At 39.4% G+C, this 22,877-nt stretch overlaps 1 protein-coding gene and 1 pseudogene across 14 annotated transcripts in view; both read left to right on the forward strand.

Moving 5' to 3' along the window:
• Positions 1–22,877, forward strand: part of Kntc1 (kinetochore associated 1) — an 86,736-nt gene that overhangs the window by 38,620 nt on the left and 25,239 nt on the right. For all 14 annotated transcript variants that reach the window (XR_015446189.1, XR_015446190.1, XM_087198071.1 and 11 more), the window contains 13 exons: positions 651–770; positions 2,276–2,348; positions 4,116–4,183; positions 8,147–8,385; positions 8,885–9,057; positions 9,633–9,730; positions 10,487–10,625; positions 11,927–11,983; positions 12,719–12,882; positions 16,067–16,171; positions 19,447–19,575; positions 20,267–20,383; positions 21,507–21,616. Coding sequence is in view for 12 of the 14 variants with exons in the window: in XM_087198071.1 (XP_087054197.1) it covers positions 651–770; positions 2,276–2,348; positions 4,116–4,183; positions 8,147–8,385; positions 8,885–9,057; positions 9,633–9,730; positions 10,487–10,625; positions 11,927–11,983; positions 12,719–12,882; positions 16,067–16,171; positions 19,447–19,575; positions 20,267–20,383; positions 21,507–21,616 (1,592 nt within the window). In the remaining 2 variants the exon portion in view is untranslated. The remainder of the gene's footprint in view (positions 1–650; positions 771–2,275; positions 2,349–4,115; positions 4,184–8,146; positions 8,386–8,884; positions 9,058–9,632; positions 9,731–10,486; positions 10,626–11,926; positions 11,984–12,718; positions 12,883–16,066; positions 16,172–19,446; positions 19,576–20,266; positions 20,384–21,506; positions 21,617–22,877) is intronic.
• On the forward strand, positions 10,632–11,918 carry LOC101713203 (NADH dehydrogenase [ubiquinone] 1 alpha subcomplex assembly factor 4 pseudogene; annotated as a pseudogene).

A 22,877-nucleotide genomic window follows, 5' to 3' on the forward strand; every position in this document is an offset into this window, starting at 1 on the left:
TTGCCCAGACTGGGCTCAAAGTTGTAGTCTTACCTTAGTCTCCCTGAGTGCTGAGATTACAGGTATGCACCACTGTTCCTAGCTTACTTTTTCATATTTTTATTTCATGATTTCATATTTTCATGATAATTCTATCATGAAAGGCATGCCTAAGAAGTATACTTATCTTTAATACCTAAGGGTGTATTTTTTACTTTTATTTTTTGGGTACTGGGAATCAAACTTGGGAACTTGTGCTTATGAGACAGTCACCAGAACCACTGAGCTAAATCCCTGACTGGGTGTATTTTAAATTTACTCTATGGGTTAGGGATGTAGCTCAGTGGTAGAGCTGGCCTGCCATGTGTGAGGCCCTCAGTTCAATCTGCAGTACCCCCCCACTCAAAACAGAAACCTAAACTATAATCTATCAAAATATCTCTTTACCTTTCTTTCTTTCTTTTTTTTTTGGTACCAGGGATCGAACTTGGGTCCTTGCACTTGCACAGCAGGCAGCAAAACCACTGAGCTAAATCCCCGGCCCCTAAACCCGGGTCTCTTGCTTGCTAGGCAAGTAAGGTCAGGTTCTTTCTCTGTTTTTCTTGTCATCTTGAAGTAGAAGAGAACGAGGTAAGGCCAAGCTAATGACCCTTATCTCTGCCGGTTTGTAGGGTGAAGACTGTCTCCTCCTACTGAGGTCTCTGCCTCCCGAAGAAGCTGAGAAAACTGCAGAAAGAGTCATCATCTGGGCACGACTGGCCTTGCAGGAAGAGCCAGACAATTCTACAGAGGTGAGGTAGCGAGAAACCCAGTTCTTTTTTTATTTTTTTTGTACCAGGGATTGAACTCAGGACCTTGCACTTGCCAGGCAGGTGCTGTGCTGCTGAGTTAAATCCCTAGCCCAAGAAACCCAGTTCTTACACGTTACTCAATGGGATGATGGACTTAGGCTCCCATGAATGAACATTGGCCCATCTTACTACAGTGCTAGAGTTGTCTCAGCCAGGCACTGTGGTGCACACTTGTGATACCAGCATTTGAGAGTCTGAGGCAGGAGGATTGCTGTGAGTTCAAGGCCAGACCAAAACAAAAAACAAAAACTACTAGATTGGAGTCCTCTGAAAATTTCTGTATAAATTTGCTACATAGGAAAAACAACAACAACAACCACCAAATATGGCTACTTTTGAGTAGTTGATTTAGCCCACATGAATAACCCAGGATTTGTGAGTTAGATTGATTAACTGAAGTGGCCGTTGTACATAAAGGATTTTCCTTGGAAATACAGGACATAGACATTACTGTCAGATGTTATCTGCAGACCAACATAAAGGTAAATCATCTTAGTTCACACCCAGAAATGGTCAAAGAGAGCCATTTCACTTCTTTTGTCATTTATCCAGGATAGTTGAGTTTTTAAGACAAATGACTTTTCTGACAATATTTGGAAGTGGTACAGCCTCAGCTCAATCTCTGTCTAATCTGTTGTCTCTGCTCTTTGTGTGTACGTGCATGCATGTGCCAGTGTGTGCACATGCATGTGTGCTGGGGTGAGGGGCGTGCTGGGGCTTCACATGCTTCTCCACTGAGCTCAGCCAGCACCCACTTAGTGTCCTTTGATTCCATCTTCTCCCTTTTTTCCTTCTCTCTTTTTAAAAGCTTTATAATAACCACTGGAAGTAATAGTGATTATTTATTAGACTTATTTTTTTTGTTTTGAGACAGGGTCTCGCTGTATATAGTCTAAGCTGGACTCGAACTTGTGGCTATCCTCCTACCTCAGCCTTCCAAATGGTGGGATTACATGAGTGCACCACCATATGCGGCTAGACTTTTGTTCCTTAAGCTATTTTTTAGACATCTGTTCTTTTTAACTTTTCCTGAGACTGTTTCCAAATGTTTAGAGTAAGTAATTCTATAAAAAAGAAAGAGGGTCTATTAATCATAGTATAGTTGTAATGTTGAGAGATTTGTACATTTTCTGAGATTTCTAAATCAGATGTTGAAGAGCCCATACTAATGCTTATCATGTCTATCCTATATAAGACTGTGCTCCTAACATGGACCTCTCATTTTTCAACCACTTTCAGTGTTTTTTCTGATTTCTTGGGATTTTGTTTGTTTTGTTTTGTCTACAGTGCTGGGGGTTGAACCCAAGGCCTTGTACATGCTGGGCCGGCATGGTACCATTGAGCTGCAGCCCAGCTCCCCATGCCAGGCTCATTCTGTGTTTGCATGTGTCCTGCTGACACAGTCGGTAAAGGAAGTGCATTTCATTTTGCATGTTTCCTTCCAGGACCGGGCCTGGAGAATCTGTGTGGCAAAGACATCAGTGGACATCCTTAAAATACTGTGTGACACTCACAAAGGTAATTTCTATCTCTTGGCATTGTTTTGTCCCAGACCTCACCCTTTCAAACAAGGCACAGTGATAGCTTTCATCACACCCACAGTTTTCCTGCTTCTGTATTGACCTTACCTGTTTTTCCTCATGAAAAATCTTCCTTATTTTATCAAAAGCTTAACAACAAAAGCATGCAAAATCACCTTATCTTTTGCTGGTAAGTATGTGTCAGTGGTAGACTAGATTTTTTGGGGGGGTACCTTGCTCATTTTTCTCATGGATCAGTTGGTTATGATTGAGGCTAAATTTTTTTTTGGTACTGGGGATCAAACTCAGGACTTTGTGCTTGCAAGGCAGATGGTGGCGCCATTGAGCCAAATCCCCAACTAGGCTAAATTTTACATTTGAACTTGAAACAGTTAAGAAAATAATTCTTGGGCCAGGGGTTTAGCTCATTGACATCGTGCCTGCCTCACAGATGCAAGGTCCTGAGTTCAATCCCCAGTACTGAAAAAAAAAAAAAGAAAGAAAAAAGAATTCTTTTGGGGGAAAAACTACAATTTACTTCAGAATAATTGCCATTTTTCTATTTTTTTTTTTTTGGCAAAGTTTTTCTACGTTAGTAGTTTGAAATGGTCTTCCAATCTGAATCGATATTTCCAAATATAGTAGATGGTGAAGCAGGGTCACATGAATGGTTACACATAGGCTCTAGAGTCAAATTGTCTGAATCCACAGTCCTGGCTCCAATACCTACTACCCTTGTGGCCTTTTCATGACTGTTTTTCTATCTGTAAAATGGGCATAAAAGTACCTCCTATGAGTTTATTTCTGAAGTATATTAACAGCACACTAATTTATTAATAATAACGTTTTTTGGTACTAGAAATTGAACCTAGGGCTTTCACACTGAGCTACATCTCCAGCCTTTTCTATGTTTTATTTTGAGAAGGTTCATTAAGTTGCTATGGTGCTCTGGCTGGCCTTGAACTTTTTTTTTTTATTTATATATTAATTGGTACATTTTAGATATACAGTACATTTACATTTATCCTTGAGTGTTTGTACCTGAACATGATGTATCTTAGTTCTTATTTTTTCCCCATTACCTCTGCACCCTTCACCCCTATCACCCTTCCCTTGCCATTTTTCTTTAATTACCCTTTTCTACCTCCAGAGAATCGATTTCTTTTTTTCAAATTAGATCTTAGAACTCTTTTTGAACTTGTCTTGTATCAGCAACTGAAAAGAATTGTTAAAGAACCAAAGCTAATTAATACTTCAGCTTTTAAAAATTCTGATAATGTGGTATTTTACGTGTTTTCTATTACCATAACAAGTTCCTGAGATTGGGTACGGTGATTTGTAAGAATAGAGCTTTAGGGCCGGGGATTTAGCTCAGCAGTTTCCACTGCCTGCTGTGCAAGCGCAAGGACCTGAGTTTGATCCCTGGTACCAAAAAAAAAAAAAGACTAGAGGTTTATTTAGCTCAGAGTTCTGGGGACTGGAAAGATGAAGAGCCTGGCTCTGGCCTCTGCTTAGCATCTGATGAGGGCTCCTCGCTGCCTCAGAACAGCCCCAAGCGCAGCTCCTGTGGGACAGCGAGCTTGGTGCAAGTGCCAGAGAGACAGCTTTTATACCAAATCCACTCCTGCAGTAAACCATTAACCAGAGCCCTCAGGACCCGGTCACCTCCTGGTACCATTACCACACTTGTGTGTCTGGAGACACACACTCACAACATGAACTGTGGAATTTGCGTATGTGCTTTAACTTAAAATTTTAATTGCAGACAATCTCCAGAAGAAGGATGAATATGAAGAAATCCTGAAACAATTTAAAGTGGTTGCCAGCCTACAGGTAAAGATGTTGAGCTGTGTACCAATGTTATTCCTCAACCATGCATAGGAGATTTTAACAGATGTCCCTCCGTAAAGTTTTCTCCACTTACCTTCAGAGACCTTGTGTGCTGGTCCTCTTGATCTCTCTTTCTAACAATTGAGATGTAATACATTTAACTAATTTTTTTAAGTGTACAATTCAAGGCTTCTTGACATATTGCATTATTTGTTTTAAAAATTATAGTACTGGGGGCCAGGGATTTAGCTCAGTGGTTCCACTGCCTGCCTTGCAAGGACAAGGACCCGAGTTCAATCCCCGGTACCAAAAAAACATTATAGTACAGGTGGTACACGCATATAATCCTGGTACCCAGGAGACTGAGGCAGGAGAATTGCTACAAATTCAAGCCTCCCTGGGCTACATAGTGAGTTGAAGGCCAGCCTGAACTACATAGTGAGACCTTGTCTCAAAAAACACAAAAATATTATAATAAAATACATAATAACATAAAGTCCATTTTAACTATATTTCTGTACACAGTTCAAGGTCACTAATTACATTCACAATGGTGTCCAACCATCTCCTCTCTTTTTTTGGGGGGTTGGCGTTAGGGATTGAATCCAGGGCTTTGGGCATGCTAGGCAAGTGCTCTACCGCTGAGCTACATCGCCAGCTCCTTTTTTATTTATTTTGAGACAGGGTTTCACTAAGTTGTCCAGGATGGGCTAGAACTTGAGATCCTTCTTTCGCAGCCTCCTGAGTAGCTGGATTTATAGATCCATGCCACTTTCCTAGCTCTTTTTTTTTGCAGAACTGGGGATCAAACTCAGGATCTTGTGCTTATGATGCAGGCTCGGTGCCACTGAAAATCCCTGGCCCACTCTTCTCTTCTTTTTCATCATTCCATGCAGAAACTTGTAGCAGTAATTCTCATCGCTTTCTTCCTCCAGTTCCCTTTAATCTGCCCTCTGTCTCTATGATTTGCCTACCCTCACAATTTCATGTAAGTAGAATTATATAACTAAGAGTGTAATAAAGGAGTTCTGTGACCAAAAAGTTTGAGATCTGTTACACGAGACAATTGCTGTCTTTGTGCACAATTTGTCTAGAATATGACCATTAGTTAGCTTTTGCAATTCTGCCTTTCTTTCTTGTCTTGGCTTTTTTGTTTATTTGTTGAGACAGACTCTCACTATGTAGTCCAGGCTAGCCTCAAACTGTTGGTGATCCTCCTGTCTCAGCCTCCCTAGTCCTCGGATTATAGGTGTGCCCCACCACACCTGGTTCAAGTCTTTTTTAAATTTGAAAGTTATTGATATTATGGGCTGGGGATTTAGCTCAGTGGCACTGTGCCTGCCTTGCAAGCACAAGGTCCTGAGTTCCATCCCCAGTACCAAAAAAAAAAGAAAAGAAAAAAAGAAAGTTACCGATATTGTAAAGCTATGGTTTTTTGTTTGTTTTTAAGGTCTATCTAGTGGCTGTGTGTGTGTGTGGGTGTGTGCGTGCGTGCATGAGCATGTGATGTTGGGGATTCAAGCCTAATCCTTAACATGCTGGGTAAGTTCTCCACCTCTGAACTATACCCAGTCTGAAGCTATGAATTCCATCTGAATAAAGATGTATCTGTTTGCCATGCTACCATTGATTGAGCATTTATTGTTCTAGGCCTGTGAGACTCTGTAGTCCCCATGTTACCCTTGGGGGCAGCAGTTGTCTTCGTTATGCAAATGAGCCCACAGCTCAGCAACCCTAAGTAACTTGCCCCAGATTTACAGTTACTGGACCCTCAAATGGCACCAATTCCTACCGACTCCCGCACCCTCGTTTCTGCTGCTTATTGTCTCATTACGTTCATTACTTAAAATAAGATGATTAAATTCTAAGAGTACATACCCTATACAACTTACAAACCCTGTTGATGATACACGGAAACTGCATTCCTTTGGGAAAAAGTCCACACTAAAAGAAGAGGAACCTTTTGGTGGTTTAATCCTTTAAAGTGAAGACACTCGGTCATGCTTATATTTTATTTTTATTGGTACACTATTTTTTTTTTTTTTGATACAAGGGATCGAACTTGGATCCTTGTGCTTGCGAGGCAGGCGGCAGAACCACTGAGCTAAATCCCCAGCCCGTAATATTTTAGTTTTTGGGTTTTTGTTTTTTGGTACTGGGAATTGAACTTGGGACCTTGCACTTACAAGGCAGGCAGTGGAGCCACTGAGCTAAATCCCCGGCAATATTTTAGTTTTGAATAGATTGTACAGGCATATGATACATAGTTGAAAAAGTCTAAGAAAAAAAGATCAAAATAGTAAACTGCATGTTAAGTATATATTTACCAAACTAAAATTTTAAATTAATTAAATTATTATTTAAATATTTCTGTACTGCATGTTGTAGATAATAAAGAATTAATTGTTTGGTTCTTCCAAAAAAAGGCTGAAAACAGTATAGCCTGTAGTGAAAACTAAATTTCCCTCCTACCCTGACCCTCCAGCTATCTATCCAGTTTCCTATAGGAGCTGCAACCACTGTACCCAGTTTCTTGTGTATCCTTCCAGAAGTTCTTGTGTGTCCATTCAAACATAAAAAGTTCTGTAGTTCCTAGTAAAGAGTACATATAATTAGACATATAATTAGAGTTTTCAACAGCATATCTACAGTAAATACCAGTAGTGAGTTCTCATATTAATTTTTATGTATATTTTTCTGCATGGCAAGTCCCCTTCAGCAAAGATCATTAATGTTTTTGGGAGGAAAGCACTAGTTTGGAAACATTGTAACATTTTATAAATTTTGACTTTACTGTAGATGTGTGCTGTGCTTACATCAGTAATAATATTTATAGCCAGGCATGGTGGCACATGCCAGTAACTCAGGAGGCTAAGACAGGATTGCTTGAGAATAGGAATTCTAGTCCAACCTGGGGACCATAGCAAAAAAATTATTATATTGATGAAAACTAGTTACAGGAAAAGGGGGGATTATGTATTGTTAATTGGAAAGGTAATGTATGAAATCATACAATGCAGCCATAAAATACTAATGAAAGATTGAAAGGAAATGCTGAGAAAATGGTCAATGTTTATTAAGTTAAGCTTGTTCTCATGCCAGACAATATTTGATAAGTTGGAGTGGGTTTTTTGTTTGGTTTTTTTTTTGTACCAGAAATCGAACTCAGGTCCTTGCACATGCTGGACAGGCAGTGGAACCACTGAGCTAAATCCCCGGCCCTTGGAGTTGTTTTTGATTGTTGGGAGGACAGAGCTACTGGCATCTCCTGGGTAGAAGAGGACAGAAATGCTGTCAGCAGTCCTGTAATGCAAACAGGACAGCCCCCCCACCCCAGCAAAGAACTCTTTCTCTCCAAGTATTGTGGAGACGAAGAACCCCGCTGTACAATACAGCATCAGTGCAGAGCGTTTAATTCGCCCCCACTACCTCTTGGTGTCTTCTTCTTCTTGGTGGCTTCAGTGGGATTTTCTATTGAGTTGGGGAAATAAATGCTTGGTCTGGAGTTAGCAGCTAACCCGAAGTTATAGAAAAGAGCAAAACTTTTTGTGTTTGTTAAGCCTCTGGGATAGACTTACAGAAAACAAATGCTTAATCTCTCCATCTTTCTGATCAACTCCCCACAACATAATTATCTGGCCCAAATGTCAGCAGTGCTGAAATTGAGTTGTAGTTAAGTCTTTCTGTTTTCTAAGCTTTTATTGATTTTTTTCAGTACTGGGGATTGAACGCAGAGTTTTGCACATAGGCAAGTGCACTGCCACTGGGCTCCATCTTCGGTCTGTCTGAGCTTTTATAATATTGTTACTTTTGTAACTTGAAATTAAAAATCTGAAATTCTTAATTTATAAGGAAGTGGTCTCCAAGGAATAGGTGATAAATAGAAGTTGGAAACGTAACGATGATTTTTAACACTGGATAACCTGAACAGGACTTGAGACTTTGTCTTGCTTACATTTGTTGCAGGAGAACTTTGAGGTCTTTCTTTCGTTTGATGATTATAGCAACAGTGCCCTGCTAGCAGATCTGCGTGAGCAATACATTAACACTCACGAAGATGCCCAGGATAAGCCAGGCCTGAGCACCACATCAAAGCTGCACAGACAGGCACTCGCCCTGCAGGTGTCCCCGCAAGAGCTGGAGGCAGAGCTGGCCTGGAGAGCCTTAAGAAATGAGAACATTGGAGCAGTGCTGAACAAATGCAGGTGATGCCTAGATCCCAGCTTGTCTGAAAGGAACACTTGCTTTTTTTCTTTAATAATAAGTGCAGGGCTGGTGATACTTTTTTTTTTTCAAAAGCAATTGGGTTTTCACCCAGGAGCCTGCTTTGGGCTACTGTGTCAGAAAATAGTGGCATAAAAGGCAAATATCAAATACTGCAGAGTTAGGTAACTTAACCATTGAGTTTAGGCCATGTTTTTTGTTTTGTTTTTTTTTTTGGTACCAGGGATCGAACTCAGGTCCTTCCACTTGCAAGGCAGGCAGCGGAACCACTGAGCTAAATCCCCGGCCCTAGGCCACGTTTTGACATGAGTTTGACGTGGTGTTTCAAATAATTTGAAAATGAAACACACTGTATACCTTGAAAACATTTTAGAGACTTTTATGTGCTGCTGATAGTGGTTATATATACTAATACAAGAAAGGCAAATGCATTTGCTTTCCATACGAGTATTCCAGTTACCACTCTTCTTTCCTCCAAAGAGACTTGTTTAAGTATCGTTGCAACGCCGACACGGGGAAATTCCTGTTTCTGACGTGTCAGAAGATTTGTCAGATGTTGGCTAATGACGTCCCGGTGACAGCACCTATGGGCCTCAATCTTCCTTCTGAGATACATGACCTAGCGTGCCAGGCCGCTACCATCTGCAGTCCAGGTGACAAGATTTATAATGGCTTCTATTCTGTGATTCATTGCACACTTGTCTCCCAAATGCTCTCTGTTAATAATTGGGTCTTCCTGTAGCAGACAAGAATGTCTTCTCACAAAGGGACAACTGTAATTGATTCTTTGGGGATTATAGTCCTGAAATAATTCAGAATACTAATACTAGTGTCATTTCTGACTGTAGACAATACTCACTTTTGCAGGAGAATCCTCCTCTCCCCATATCTGATCTTGTAAGCCAATCTTAAGAAAATACTTGAGCCACATTTAGGGTAGTCAGAGCTATGTTGCTGGGTGTGGTGGTGCACACGTGTAATCACAGTGCTTGGGAGGCTGAGGCAGGAGGATTGCCACAAGTTTGAGCCCAGCCTGGGCTACATAGTGAGTTCAAGGGCAGCCTGAACTACATAGAAAGACCCTGTCTCAAAAAAAAAGAAGCTATGTGGGGACCTTTCTATTTACTTTGTGACCCTTGTTAGAATTTAGAGTGGGAACTATGAAAAGGTTGTTTTCATTATTCTAAAAATCTAAAATAGAAATTTGATGATTTTTTTCTACTTTCAGATTTTTTACTAGATGCTTTAGAACTATGTAAATGTACTTTAATAGCGGTGGAGCTTTCCAGACAATGCCAAATGGATGACTGTGGAATCCTAATGAAAGTAAATCACTTTTGAATTTTTTCCTTTAACAAAACCCCTACCAACCTATTATGAACTACTTTAATATCATATGCACAATTTAGAAAAATACTGAGTTTACCTCTTACATTTTCTTATTCTACACCAAGAGACTACTTAAAAGCATGAGACCATTTCCCTTTTCTAGTCATTTATTGGCTTTAATATATACTATCTTTTGAAACATTGCCCTCAATAGAGGCCTTTCTCAACATTTTTCTTTTGTTAGAGTTTAATTTAAAATGACATTTTTATAAGCCATATACAGAAAAAAGAACACCGTCACCCCTGGATATCCATGGGGGAAATTGGTTCCAGGACCCTCTTCCAGATACCAAACTTAAGGATGCTCAGATTTCTTCTATAAAGTTATGTAGTATTTCTTGTAACTTAAACCCATCCTCTCATATACTTCAGTAATCTCTAGATTACTTGTGATGCCCAATACTATGTATGTGCTGTGTAAATACTTGTTATACTGATTGTTTAGGAAATAATGACCAAAAAAGTTTCTTGTTGTTGTGCACAGTTTTATTTTTCTTAATATTTTTGATCTGCAGTCGGTTGAATTTGTAGCCGTGGAACCTGCAGATAGAGAATTGACTGTGCATGGTTGTATTTAATCATTAAGGCTGCTTGGCTCTAATATATCCCCTTCTGCATTCTGCTTGGTGAGGATGGCTGTCTTGGGTTTGCAGTGTACTTACTTTTGGGTCTTCTGTATAACCCGCTATTTAGACTTCTTTTGGAACTCATAAGGACCCATATGAGGAGTGGTCTTACAGTGACTTCTTCAATGAAGATGGAATCGTTCTTGAGTCACAGGTGGTGCTACCGGTAATTTATGAGTTGATTTCATCATTTGTCCCTCTGGCAGGTAAATCTCGCTTAATATTTTCTACATATTTCTGCTTTGTACGAATTTAAACTGTAGAGATTGGACTGAACTACGTACAAAAACGTGGAATCTTACAAGCAGAGTTGAACAAAAGGAGCCAGATACAAATGATTATAATACTGTATTATTTCATTTACATAAAGTACAAAAACAGTATGAAACTAAGCCATGCTGTTGGAGATGAGGGTTGTGTTTACTCTTAAGGGCAGGTAATGACTGCAGAGGGGAACAAGGGGGCTGCTAGGTGCTGGTAATGTTCTATTTTGTGATCTTTATGGTGCTATATTCAGTTTGTGGAAATTTAACAAGTTGTACATTTTTTTGCATGTACTTAAAAAATATTTAAAGCAGTTTCCTTTAGAACGTTATTTGCTAACAGCATATTTAAATATCTGGGCATGGAGCCCAGCTGGCATGACCCCAGACTTGCCGGTGGGCCCGGAGGTCACCCATGTGCGTCGAGAACCTGAGTGCATCAAGTTATAGAGAGCATGGGGGCTGCAGTGGCTTGAGCGATTAGGAATTTCAACTTAGAGAACCAAACAGAATGGGAAATCAGCCAGATGAAGCCGTCTGCAGCCCTGAGGCACCCGTCCACCCGCAACGTCCTGCGAAAGATGAGCGACCATCCGGAAATTAAGAGAGAAATTGCTAGGAAAAAAAGCTGCTGTCATTACTGGAAGATGTATATGTTGATTCCAAAGATCCTGTATCACCTCTGCGGGTAAAAGATTCTGAAACATGGCAAGAGACAAAGGAATCCAGATTGCCAAAGGGCCATCACTTTGGTATGGATATTAAGAACGTTCCCAAGGGCAAGATTTCCATTGTAGAGGCCTTGACGCTTCTCAATAATCATAAACTTTATCCAGAAACATGGACTGCTGAGAAAATAGTACAAGAATACCATTTAAAACTGGAAGATGTAAATTCGCTTCTCAAGTATTTTGTTACTTTTGAAGTCAAGATCTTTCCTCCTGAAAACAAGAAAGCAATAGAATCAAAATGAAGAAAATCATAAAATTACTGATGTGCACTTCTCATCCCCCTGCTTGCTTATTTCCTCAATTTTAGCATATTAAATTATAGAAATAAAAATAAATAAATATCTGGGCCTGGGCCGGGGATTTAGCTCAGCGGGACCACACCTGCCTCACAAGCGCAAGGTCCTGAGTTTGATCCCTGGTACAAAAAAAAATTTTTTTTAAATAAATATCTGGGCCTGTGTATTTTACAGACAGTTATTTTAGTGTTACTTAACTTATTATTCTCTTTTGTAGAAACCAAAAGACACCCCTTGGATTCTACAAGTTTGCCCTACTGCTCCATCAGTGCAGGTATTTGACATCAGAAATGTATAGTGTGGCTGACTGGTGGCGTACACCTGTAATCCCAGCACTCTGGGAGGCTGAAACAGGAGGACTGCAAGTTCAAGGCCAGCTGGGCAACTTAGAGAGACCCTGTCTCAGAAATTTTAAAAAATAATAATAAAAGGGATTGGGTATGTAGCTCATTGTGAAGGGCTTGTGTTCAGTCCCTAGTCCTGGATATAAAGAAAAGGATAAAAAAACTACAGTATGTATTTTTTTGGCAGTACTGGAATTTGAACTCAGGACCTTGTGTTTGTGAGGCAGGTGTGGCACCACTGAGCTACATCTGTAGCCCCTGTATGATAATTTTATAAATATATAATCCAGAAATTCCTTGAAATTCTGAGTATGAATCTGACTTGATAGTCTTCGTGTAATTGTGTAGTTATTTCATTATTCTTCCAGGAGATTATGTGATTTGGCTTAGAGTATCTTTTTTTTTTCAGCTTATAGTATTGACATGTATTGATCTCTCCATAAATTTTAGTTCTTCCATACAGAGAAATGGTTTTCATCCAAAGTGTCTCATTATCTAATGGATTGTTATTTTTTGGTTCAAATCCAGTGTCATGTAAACTCTCATAATTAATTTTGAGAACAAATACCATAACTGTACCTACATTGAAGAAGTAGCCTATCCCTGAAAGCAGTAATTTTTTGTTTTAAAAATATCTAAATATTACAAGCCTTTTATCACTGCAGGAGACGACCTTATTTCGCCCATTATCCGTTCCATCTCTGCCCTGCTTCAGAACCTTCAGGAATCCAGCCAGTGGGAGCTGGCCCTAAGATTTGTAGTCAGTTCCTTTGGTGTCTGTCTCCAGCATTCTGTATCAAACTTCATGAATGCCAGTTTGAGTGAAAAGGTATAGTTTCAAGAACAAATACTTTGACTTAGGTTAAATAAGGATACAAAAGTATTGCCAAACAGGAACATAGAGTCCACGCTTTCCTGTTCAGCTCTATAGCAAGGGAAATGATTGTGTATCAAATGTAAGAAACATATGCTGAGCATGTACTAAAATTCAGGTGCAGTTCAAGGTATTTCACACTTACTTACTTTCTTATCACTAAGACACAATACTTGACCCCCACAAGTTAAAGGAGGAGGGATGCAGTGAAGGTTTAGTCTGGAGTTGGCTGGCTCCTAGGCAAGGCGGCATGGCAGAGGAGCACAGCAGAGGAGAAACAGCTGATGACATGCAGTGGAAGCAGAGAGCCATCAAGGGGGAAGGAGGGATAGAGACCCTTCCAGGCCACACCCCCAGTGATGCACCTCCCACCAGGCTTCACCTCCCAAATCACATTTAGCTATAAGCTCATCAGTGAAGTAATCCACCAATGAGTATCACATCCCCATGATCCAGTCACTTCCCCAAAGCTGCCCTCACTATAAACGCATGAGGATTTGGGGGGCCATCTAGATATAAACTCCAGTACATGCATGTCCACACTTGGTCTCTATAGCAGCTCTGTATGTGGAGAAAGATTCTTCAAGGTGAAGTGAGTTATCCAAGGTTCTGGGTTGTGTTGGTAATCCTTCATACTTCAAGCTCAGTACAGTATCCTACTATTTTTTTGTTGCCCAGATTACTTCCTGACAGCATTACAGAAAAGATTTTGTGAGACAAACTACCTGTTGATAGCTTATTGTGAAGCTGCCACTCAGAGGGAATTGTCTTCATTCCTACTACTCTGTTTATATGTACTCAAGGCTGATTTTCTTTTTCTAAGCTATTTCATTGAGGTATACATTACAAAATTAAGATCCACATGTTTAAGTGTATCAACCAGAGTATTCATCTTATCACTAACACCTCAATCAAGATACACAGAATTTAAAAAAAATTTTTTTAAATGTATAACTTTATCACTCACTAAACACACACATATACAAAAATTAAAATTATTCAAAGAAAAGCAATGCAAGGGTAAAAACTATAATAATATTCAAATATATAGAACTCAACCAAAGCAAAATTGAAAAGTACTTAAACATTTTTCCATATAATTTAAAAAAACATCTCAAGCATTAACAAGACATCAAAGGATGTGATTTGTTTTACAAAGATTTTCAAAACTAATATTGAACAAATAGTGGTCTGGAAAAAAAGTTCTATTTATCTAGTAGACTCCACATAGGCCAAATTTTTTAAATTTATATTTCAATACAGTCATGTGGCACGTGATGGAAATATAATCTGAGAAATATGTTATTAGGCAATTTCATCCGTGTGTATCGCAAAGTACCACACAGAGTGCCACCTTCTAAGTGCAAACTGAGAAGGTATACATCAGTCATCTGTGATGGCCCCTTGATATTATCCAAATACTCAGTTAAACACGAGATACATGAGGCTACCACTGGCATAGCAGCACACTGTTTTACAATAAACTTTTATATAAGTAGGATTGTGCTCTAAAAGATGAAAAGCACAGCATGTTATGATAAGTACTAAAACAATAATAGTCATTACACTATGGAGTATTGCGTACTGTACATAGTTGTATGTGCTTCTTCTGGAAACACACCCTTCTCTCCTTTGATCTCAGTGCCTCTTCCTTCCCAACCCACTGATGAGCTCCAGCCTGGTCTCTATCTGCATCTCTTCCTATAGTTTTAAACACAATCTATATATGGATTATTTCCAGATTCCAGCCTGTAACTCTGATCTCTCTCCTTCCCCTCCTGCCACCCCTACCCCTTTGGACCTTTTCTTCCTATTTCAAATTATCAATTATTCATTTTAATCATTTTAATCCTTAATCACACTTTCAGTTTCTCACACTAGAGAAACTATTCGGTATTTACACATGTGTGTCCTATTTATTTTACTTAAGAGTATGGCCTCATATGCATCCATTTAGCTATAAATGTCTCTAGTTTCTCGTTCTTTATGGCTGAGTAGTACTCCATTATATTAAAAAAACCACATCTTTATCCAGTTTCCAGTTGATGGGCACTTGGGCTGCTTCCAAGCTTTAGCTATTACAAACTGTGCCACTCTGCCTTGCAAGCACAAGATCCTGAATTCGATCCCCAGTAACTAAACAAAACAAAACTGTGCCACTAGGAACATGGGTGCACATATATCACTGTGGTATGATTCTTTTAATTCTTTGGAGAAGATACCCAGCAGGGGAATAGCTGGGTCAAATGGGACCTCTACTCCCAGTTCTTTGAGGTATCTCCATACTGATTTCCACAGCGGTTGCACCAGTCTGCACTCCCATCAACAATGGAGAAGGGTTCCTTTCTCCCCACAGCCCCGCCAGCGTTTGTTATTGGTTGATTTCTTGATAGCAGCCATTCTTTCTGGGGTGAGGTGGAATCTCAGTGTTGTTTTCATCTGCATCTCTCAAATAACCAATGATGTTGAACATTTTTTCATATATTTATTTGCTGCTTTTACTTCTTTGTCTGAGAAATGTCTGTTCATTTCAGATGCCCTTTTTTTTTTTGGTACCGGGACTCAAACTCGGGTCCTTGCGCTTGTGCAGCAGGCGGCGAAACCACTGAGCTAAATCCCCGGCCCAATATGCCCATTTTTGAATTGGGTCTTTGTATTTGGGGGTTCTGATTTTTTTCAGTTCTTTATATATTCCAGAGGATAGTTCTTTGTCTAAGGTACAGCTGCTGAAAATTTTTTCCCACATTGTAGGTTGTCTCCACTCTCTTGGTGGTTTCTCTTGCAGTGCAGAAGCTTTTTAATAAGATGAGATCCCAGTTGTTGATTCTTTGTGCTAGTTCCCGTGCTACTGAGGTTTTGTTCGTAAAGTCTTTTCCTATGCCAATGTCTTTAAGAGTTCTACCTAACTTACCTTCCAGCAAATTTAGTTGGATACACGGAACTTTAAAAAATAACTTTTCACCCCTTCCCATGCAATCCTCCATACAAGGCCCAGCTTTCTCATATTATAAATGAAATGCTAATTCTTTTTGCATAAAATCAATATTAATATTTGATCAAAATTAATATTTGAAACAACTTTTCAGAGTGAATCATGGAAGTGGACCTAATGATTCTTTTCTTTGTTATTTTGTAAAAGTTACTTGGAGAAACCACATTAGTTAACTCAAGGCATATTGTTGCACAATTGAAAGAAAAATCCGTTGTGTTTATCAGAGGAAATGTCACAACTCTACTGCACAAAGTAAGTATTTGTGATTTGTTTGTTTGTGTGTGTGTGTGTCTTTGACTTCAGTCAGCAGTGCCTATGATTCAGTGCAGTCATGTTTCACCATGAAACCTTCTTCAGGACCTGTAATACAGCTGATCATTGTTGTTAATGTTTTGTTTTGTTGTGTTAATTATGATAACACACTATGGTATTGAGCATTCATGAAATAGTAGGGAATTGTTTCCATTTTCACCCCCTTGATTTCAGTTATTTATTTAATGGACTAAAGCATCCCCATGATTCCTGCTGTAGCTTATTTCTGTCATGATTTCCATTCCATACATTGTAATTTTCCTTAGTCTTTATTTTGAAAGGTTCTAATAGACTTTTGGTGATAAAATGATTTGGTTGAGCGCTTAGTTTTTATCAGATTACTTTTTTTCCCTTTTTTTTTTCAGTACTAGGAATTGAACTCAACCTTCCGCTTGCCAGGCAGTTACACTGCCATTGAGCTACACCCCCCTGACCCTCTATCAGATTACCTTTTTTTTTGGTACTGGGGCAGCACCACTGAGCTAAATCCCTGGGTATTGGATTATTTTTAAAAAATTTTTTGTGACACACAAATTTTTTTATATGGGAATAGTTTCAGAGTTTCAGAAAAAAATTTTGGTTTTTTTTGGTACCGGGGATCGAACTTAGGTCCTTCTGCTTGCGCAGCAGGCGGCGAAACCACTGAGCTAAATCCCCAGCCCTCAGAAAAATTTTAAGAATGATAGAGAACTCCAATACACCCTTTTTTTTTTTTTTTTTGGTACTGAGTATCGAACTCGGGACCTTGCGCTTGCAAGGCAGGCAGCAGAACCCCTGAGCTAAATCCCCAGCCCTGCCAGCCATCTGTTTTTGTAAAAAAAAGTCCTATTGGACCACTGCCATGCCCAGTCGTGTACGCACTGTCTGTGTCTCCTAAGGCTGTTTTCATGAATGGTTGCCACAGAGATCTAGGCCTACAAGGCTAAAATGTTTACTATGTGGACATTAAGAAAAAAGTCTGCCAGCCCTGACATTTTACTGAATAACCATCTCTTTAGTTTCTAATCTGGAAATCTTCACTGTGCAAAATGATGTCGGTGCCTGGCAGTAACCCTGTGCCTTTCTCTTTGCAGTGCTCTGGATCTTTTCTGTCCTTTAGGGCTCATCTTTGACACTGTCAGACTTTTCTAGAAGTTTCTTCCTTTTTGTACTTTCAGTGTCTAGGGCACTGGTGGTGAACCTATGGCACGTGTGCTGCAGCAGACTGTTTGCTATCATTGATAGCTCTAAAAGGTTTGCCAACACGTCTAGGTGTACTGATTTTGACCACAGTGACATATTTTGCCTTCTTTTCCTCACGATATGAGAGAAAAGTTTCCTTAGAATGAGTCTTGCACCAATAGATCAGTGTTCCACTGTTCCTTCAGTTAGTTTAAAGTCCTACATGTTAAATCTGTTCATTCAATTATTTCTTTTGTTCCATTCTCTGTCTCTATGAAGGTCTCTACTAGAGATTACCTCATGTAAATGCAGTCATACGGTATTTTTTTTCTTGGTACCAGGCATCAAACTCGGGTCCTTATGCTTGCAAGGCAGGCGGTGGAACCACTGAGCTAAATCCCCGGCCCAATATTTTTTTTTTTTTTTTGACTGGCTTATTTCACTTAGCATGCTGTTCCCAGTATATTGATGTTGTAGTTTGTGACAGGATTTCTTTCCTTCTTAAGGGTGAATAATATTCACCTGTTTTTATATGCCACATTTTGTTTATCCATTCATGTACTGATGAATACATTTGTTGCTTCCACTTCTTGGGAATGTGAGTACTATAAACATGGGTGTGCAAATGTCTTTTTTTTTTTTTTTTTGAGACAGGGTCTAGCTATGTAGTTCAGGCTGGCCTTGAATTCACTGTGTAGCCCAGGCTAGCCTCAAACTCATGGCGATCCTCTTGCCTTAGCAAATGTCTTTTTGAGATTCTGCTCTCAGTTCTTTTGGGTGTACCCAGAAATGGGACTGTTTACTGTATCATATGGTTACTCTATTTTTTAATTCTTTTTTTTTTGGTACTGGGAATTGAACTGAACACCTTGTGCTTGCAAGGCAGGCACAGTGCCACTGAGCTAAATCCCTGGGCCTATTTTCTAATTTTTTTGAGGGGCATCCATCCTGTTTTCCATAGCAGTTCCACTATTTTACAGTCCCACTAACAGTGCACAAGAGTTGTGGTTCCTTCGCTGGTTCATTCCTCTTTTCATTTGTATCTGTTTATGGTGTGCCACTTGATACTCTGAGAGTGCGTGTGAGAATATCACCACACAGTCACTTCTGTGTGTGTGATGAAAACACTTCCCATCTGCCCTCTCAGCAAATGCCAGGTGTAAGATACGGTATTGTTCCCTGTAGCCACCAAGCTGTACATTTGACGTCTAAAATATAATTCTTTTTGGAAGGGTCCTGTAGATTGAACATAGGGCCTAACGAATGCTAGGCAAACACTTTATCACTGATACATTACCAGCCCTTTTTATTTTATTGTGAGTCAGGGTCTTGCTAAGTTGCCCAGGCTGACCTTAAACTTGAGATAGATTCTCTTGCTTCATGCTTCCAGGTAGCTGGGATTGTAGGTATGCCCCACCAGGTCATTAGGATTTCCTTTCATAAGGCTAATTATTTTATTATATGTATACACCATGTTTTCTTTTTCCATTTGGCTGTTGATGAACATTTGGTTGTTTCCATTTCTTGGCTATTGTGAATAATGCCACAGGAACGAACATGGGTGTGTAGGCATCTTTCCAAGATCCTGATTTCAATTCCTTTGGATATATACCCAAAAGTGGGATTTCAGGATTATATGATAATTCTGTTTTTAATTTCTGAGGAAATTCTGTGCTGTTTGACCTAATGGTTGTAATCAATTTGCAACTCACCAAAAGTGTATAAGATTTCCATTTTCTCCGCTTGTAATCCCAGCTACTCAGGAGGCCGAGGCAGGACAATTTCAAGTTCAAACCAAACTTAATAAGACCCTGTTTAAAACAAAAAAACTTTGGGGCCGGAGATTTAGCTGAGTGGTTTTGCCGCCTGCTGCACAAACTCAAGGACCCAAGTTCGATCCCCGGTACCAAAAACAAAACAAAACAAAAAAACTTCATGAAACACTTGTTCTGTCTATAGTCTGTTAGTCAGTTTGGTGACAAATGTGCCTAAGATCCTTAATTATGTTTGGATTGTGAAGAATTTGCTTCTTTTGATGCTTTTTTTTCCTTTAGGTATTTAATTGTCGCCTAGTGGATCTCAATCTGGCTTTGGGTTATTGTATTCTCTTACCTCAAAAAGACGTGTTTGAAAACCTCTGGAATCTTGTAGATAAAGCGTGGCAGAATTACGACAAAATTCTGGTATGTCATAAGCACACCTTCCATTCTTGACATATTGAAGGTTTGGGGGAAAAAATTGACTTTACTAGCAAGTCTGAAATATTTAGAAGAAATGTAACTCATATGATTCCTACCAGCTTTAGCTTGACTGGTGACACATCGGTGAGCAATATACAAGTCACAAGCATTGCTTCATGCAAAGAATTTAGATACCTTTTATTTCTCAAAATCTGTATGTAGCCTGAGAACCTCATGCCTTATACTTTGGTGGGTTTAAAACCCTAGGCCCTTGAAGCTGTTTTTGTTGTTGTTTGTTTGTTTATATGGGATGAGTTTCAGGGATAGAAAACTTTTTTTGGAAGTTGTTTTAAAATTGACCTTGTGTGTGGGTTTTGCTTATAGGGTAAAAATTTGACCTTATAAAGGAAAGCCGGACTAAATTTATGACATCATACAACAAGCTGAACTACTTATATACTGTGTAAGAATCAATGCCTGGGTACAAAGCAATGTGCAACATTTTACATTCTTATCACAGAAATAGTTATGCTGGGGAGAAGGTAGTGGGGTTTGAACCCAGGGCCTCACACATGCTAAGCATATGCTATACCCATCCTCAGCTCAACATTATGATATTTGTTGTTGAGTTTCAACAGAGTAGAAAAATTCACTCTGTTTGCCATGGACTTTTAATCCTATTTTAATTTTGTAGGCAATATCTCTTGTGGGTTCTCAGCTGGCCAGTCTCTATCAGGAAATCGAAATAGGGCTTCAGTTCCATGAACTGAGTACTGATGCCCAGTGGGGTGTTCGTCTCGGTAAACTTGGTGTAAGTATTTGTATTGCTGTGATGTTTCATCCATCCTGATAATTACCCATTTGCAAAATTCAAAACAAAAATCTCATTGCCCTTTACTTTTGTGAGAAAATGTGTATGTATCGACTCATTAATTTTAGTTACATTAACCACTTATAGTCTAACTTACTATGCAGCCCAGACTGGCCTCACACTTGCAGCAATCCTTTTGCCTCAGGCTCTCCAGTACTTGGGATTACAAGTATGCACCACCACACCCGGCTTTTGTTTTTTGAGATAGGGACTCATTGTGATTCCCAAGCTGGTCTGAAACTCCTCATACCCCTGCCTCCCAAGTAGCTGGGACTACAATCATGTGCTATCATACCTGGCTTGGTTAAAGGGGGGCGGGTAGTTTTTTTTCCCCTTCTTTGCAGTACTGGGGATTGCAACCAAAGCTGTGGCACTGAACTACATCCCCAGCCCTTTTTTTAGTTTTTATTTTAAGAGTAGGTCTTGCTAAGTTGACCAAACTGGGCTCTAACTAGGCATCTTCCTGCCTCAGCCTCCCAGAGTGCTGGGATTACTGGCTCAGTGGCACTGTGACTGCCTTGCAAGGGCAAGGTCCTGAGTTCTAGCCTTGGTACAAAGCAAAGAGGAAAAAAAAGAGTATATATAGGCATAACATGCTTTAAGAGCGTCTAGTAGGGAAAAGTGTGGCTCTTCTTTTTGACTTTGTGAAAGAAAAGATAAAATTTTATTTTAATTTTTTAATCAAAAATTTAAAACATTTTATTTGCAAGCAGTATATTTAGCAGAAAAGTAATTACTGCAGAAATGCAACTGTATGTGTTTTGAAACCTAATTCCTACACAGAAGTGGAGCTGGCTTTCCACTGACCTTAGAAACTGCATTGTACTGATTCAGAGGCATGAAAGGTAAAGGCAGCTAAGGAGTTTTACAGCCAGAGATGTGAAATCCAGATCAGTAGCTGGTTGGGTTGGTCGATGATAAAAATAAAAGTTGGAGGAGCTATAGGGATATGTTTCTTTATTTTTTAAAAAAAGCAGAGTAAAAATACAAGTCATAATATTACCCAACTGTGAAACATTTCAGTTCAGAGAGGTTTTTCCCATTTTGCTCTTTTTATTTCTAGATTTCTTTTCAACCAGCTTTTAGGCAACATTTTCTCACCAAGAAAAACCTCATTAAAGCTCTTGTGGAGAATGTAGATATGGACACAAGCCTCATTCTGGAGTATTGCAGGTAACTCTTTAAACTTCAGTGGTGTTGTTGCTGTTAGCTTAACCAGCTGATAACCCTTACCGTAAGAACACGGAATCAAGGGCCGGGATTTAGCTCAGTGGTTTCGCAGCCTGCTGCGCAAGTGCAAGGACCTGAGTTTGATCCCCGGTACCAAAGAAAAAGAAAGAAAAAAAGAACAGAATCAAGATGATCATCACATGCGGCCCACACACTTGCCCTCTGATGTTTTGCCATCCCTGACTGAGTAAATTCAGTGCAAGATTAAATGCTCTCCTGATATCACCTTTTAAATTCATTATTTCATATTTCCCAGACTTGCCTCATGATAAGAGGGCACTTCACTAAGAACACAGATTTCTGGCATATTCCTGGGAGTTCAGACTCGGCAGTCTGGACCAAGGCCCATGAATCTCAGACCTTTCATAGGATCTCCGGATGATTCCTTTGATCAGGAGTTTGAGGACATCCTTCTGGTTGCCATAGTGCCCCATTATCCACGGAGAAGCCATTCCAAGACTCCTACTAGAGGCCCCAAACTGGATAGTAACAAACTATATAACTACTATGGGTTTTTAAAAATTTTGTTTTGTTTTTGCAGTACTGGGAATTGAACCCAGGGTCTTTACACTGAGCTACATCCCCAGCCCTTTTTAATTTAATTTAATTTTTTATTTTATTTTATTTTTTTAGTATCAGGGATCGAACTCAGGACCTTGCACTTGTAAGGTAGGCGGCAGAACCACTGACCTAAATCCCCGGCCCTTTATATTTATTATTATACAGGTGTACTAATATACACATTATAAAATGTATCAAAAACATTTTGCGTATCTTTTTTTCCATGTCATTCAGTTAGCAGTGTCTTCCAATGTCATTACATATGGATCTTCCTATACCTGTTGCATTCAGAATATTGCTTCAGATGGATGCATATTTTAACCAGCCTCTGAATGATGATTGTTGATTTGCTTCCAGATGTTTTGTTTTTTTTTTTTTGGTACCAGAGATCAAACTTGGGTCCTTGAGCTTGTGCAGCAGGCAGTGAAACCACTGAGCTAAATCCCCAGCCCTCCAGATCTTAATCATCACAAACATTTGCTGCAGTGAACATCCTTCTTTGAGTATCTTTGACTATGTGTGTGAAATTTGTAAAAGTGGAATTACTATATTAAAGGACATAGAGATTTTCAGTTTCATTCCATATTTCCCTCTAACACTTTTCCAGTTTACATACCCAGCAAGAATAATATCCAACTATTTT

The sequence above is a fragment of the Heterocephalus glaber genome, unplaced genomic scaffold, assembly GCF_053883595.1.
Source record: "Heterocephalus glaber isolate CG9 unplaced genomic scaffold, H.glaber_assembly_v1.0 deba00001687, whole genome shotgun sequence".
In the NCBI taxonomy this organism is placed as follows: domain Eukaryota; kingdom Metazoa; phylum Chordata; class Mammalia; order Rodentia; family Bathyergidae; genus Heterocephalus; species Heterocephalus glaber.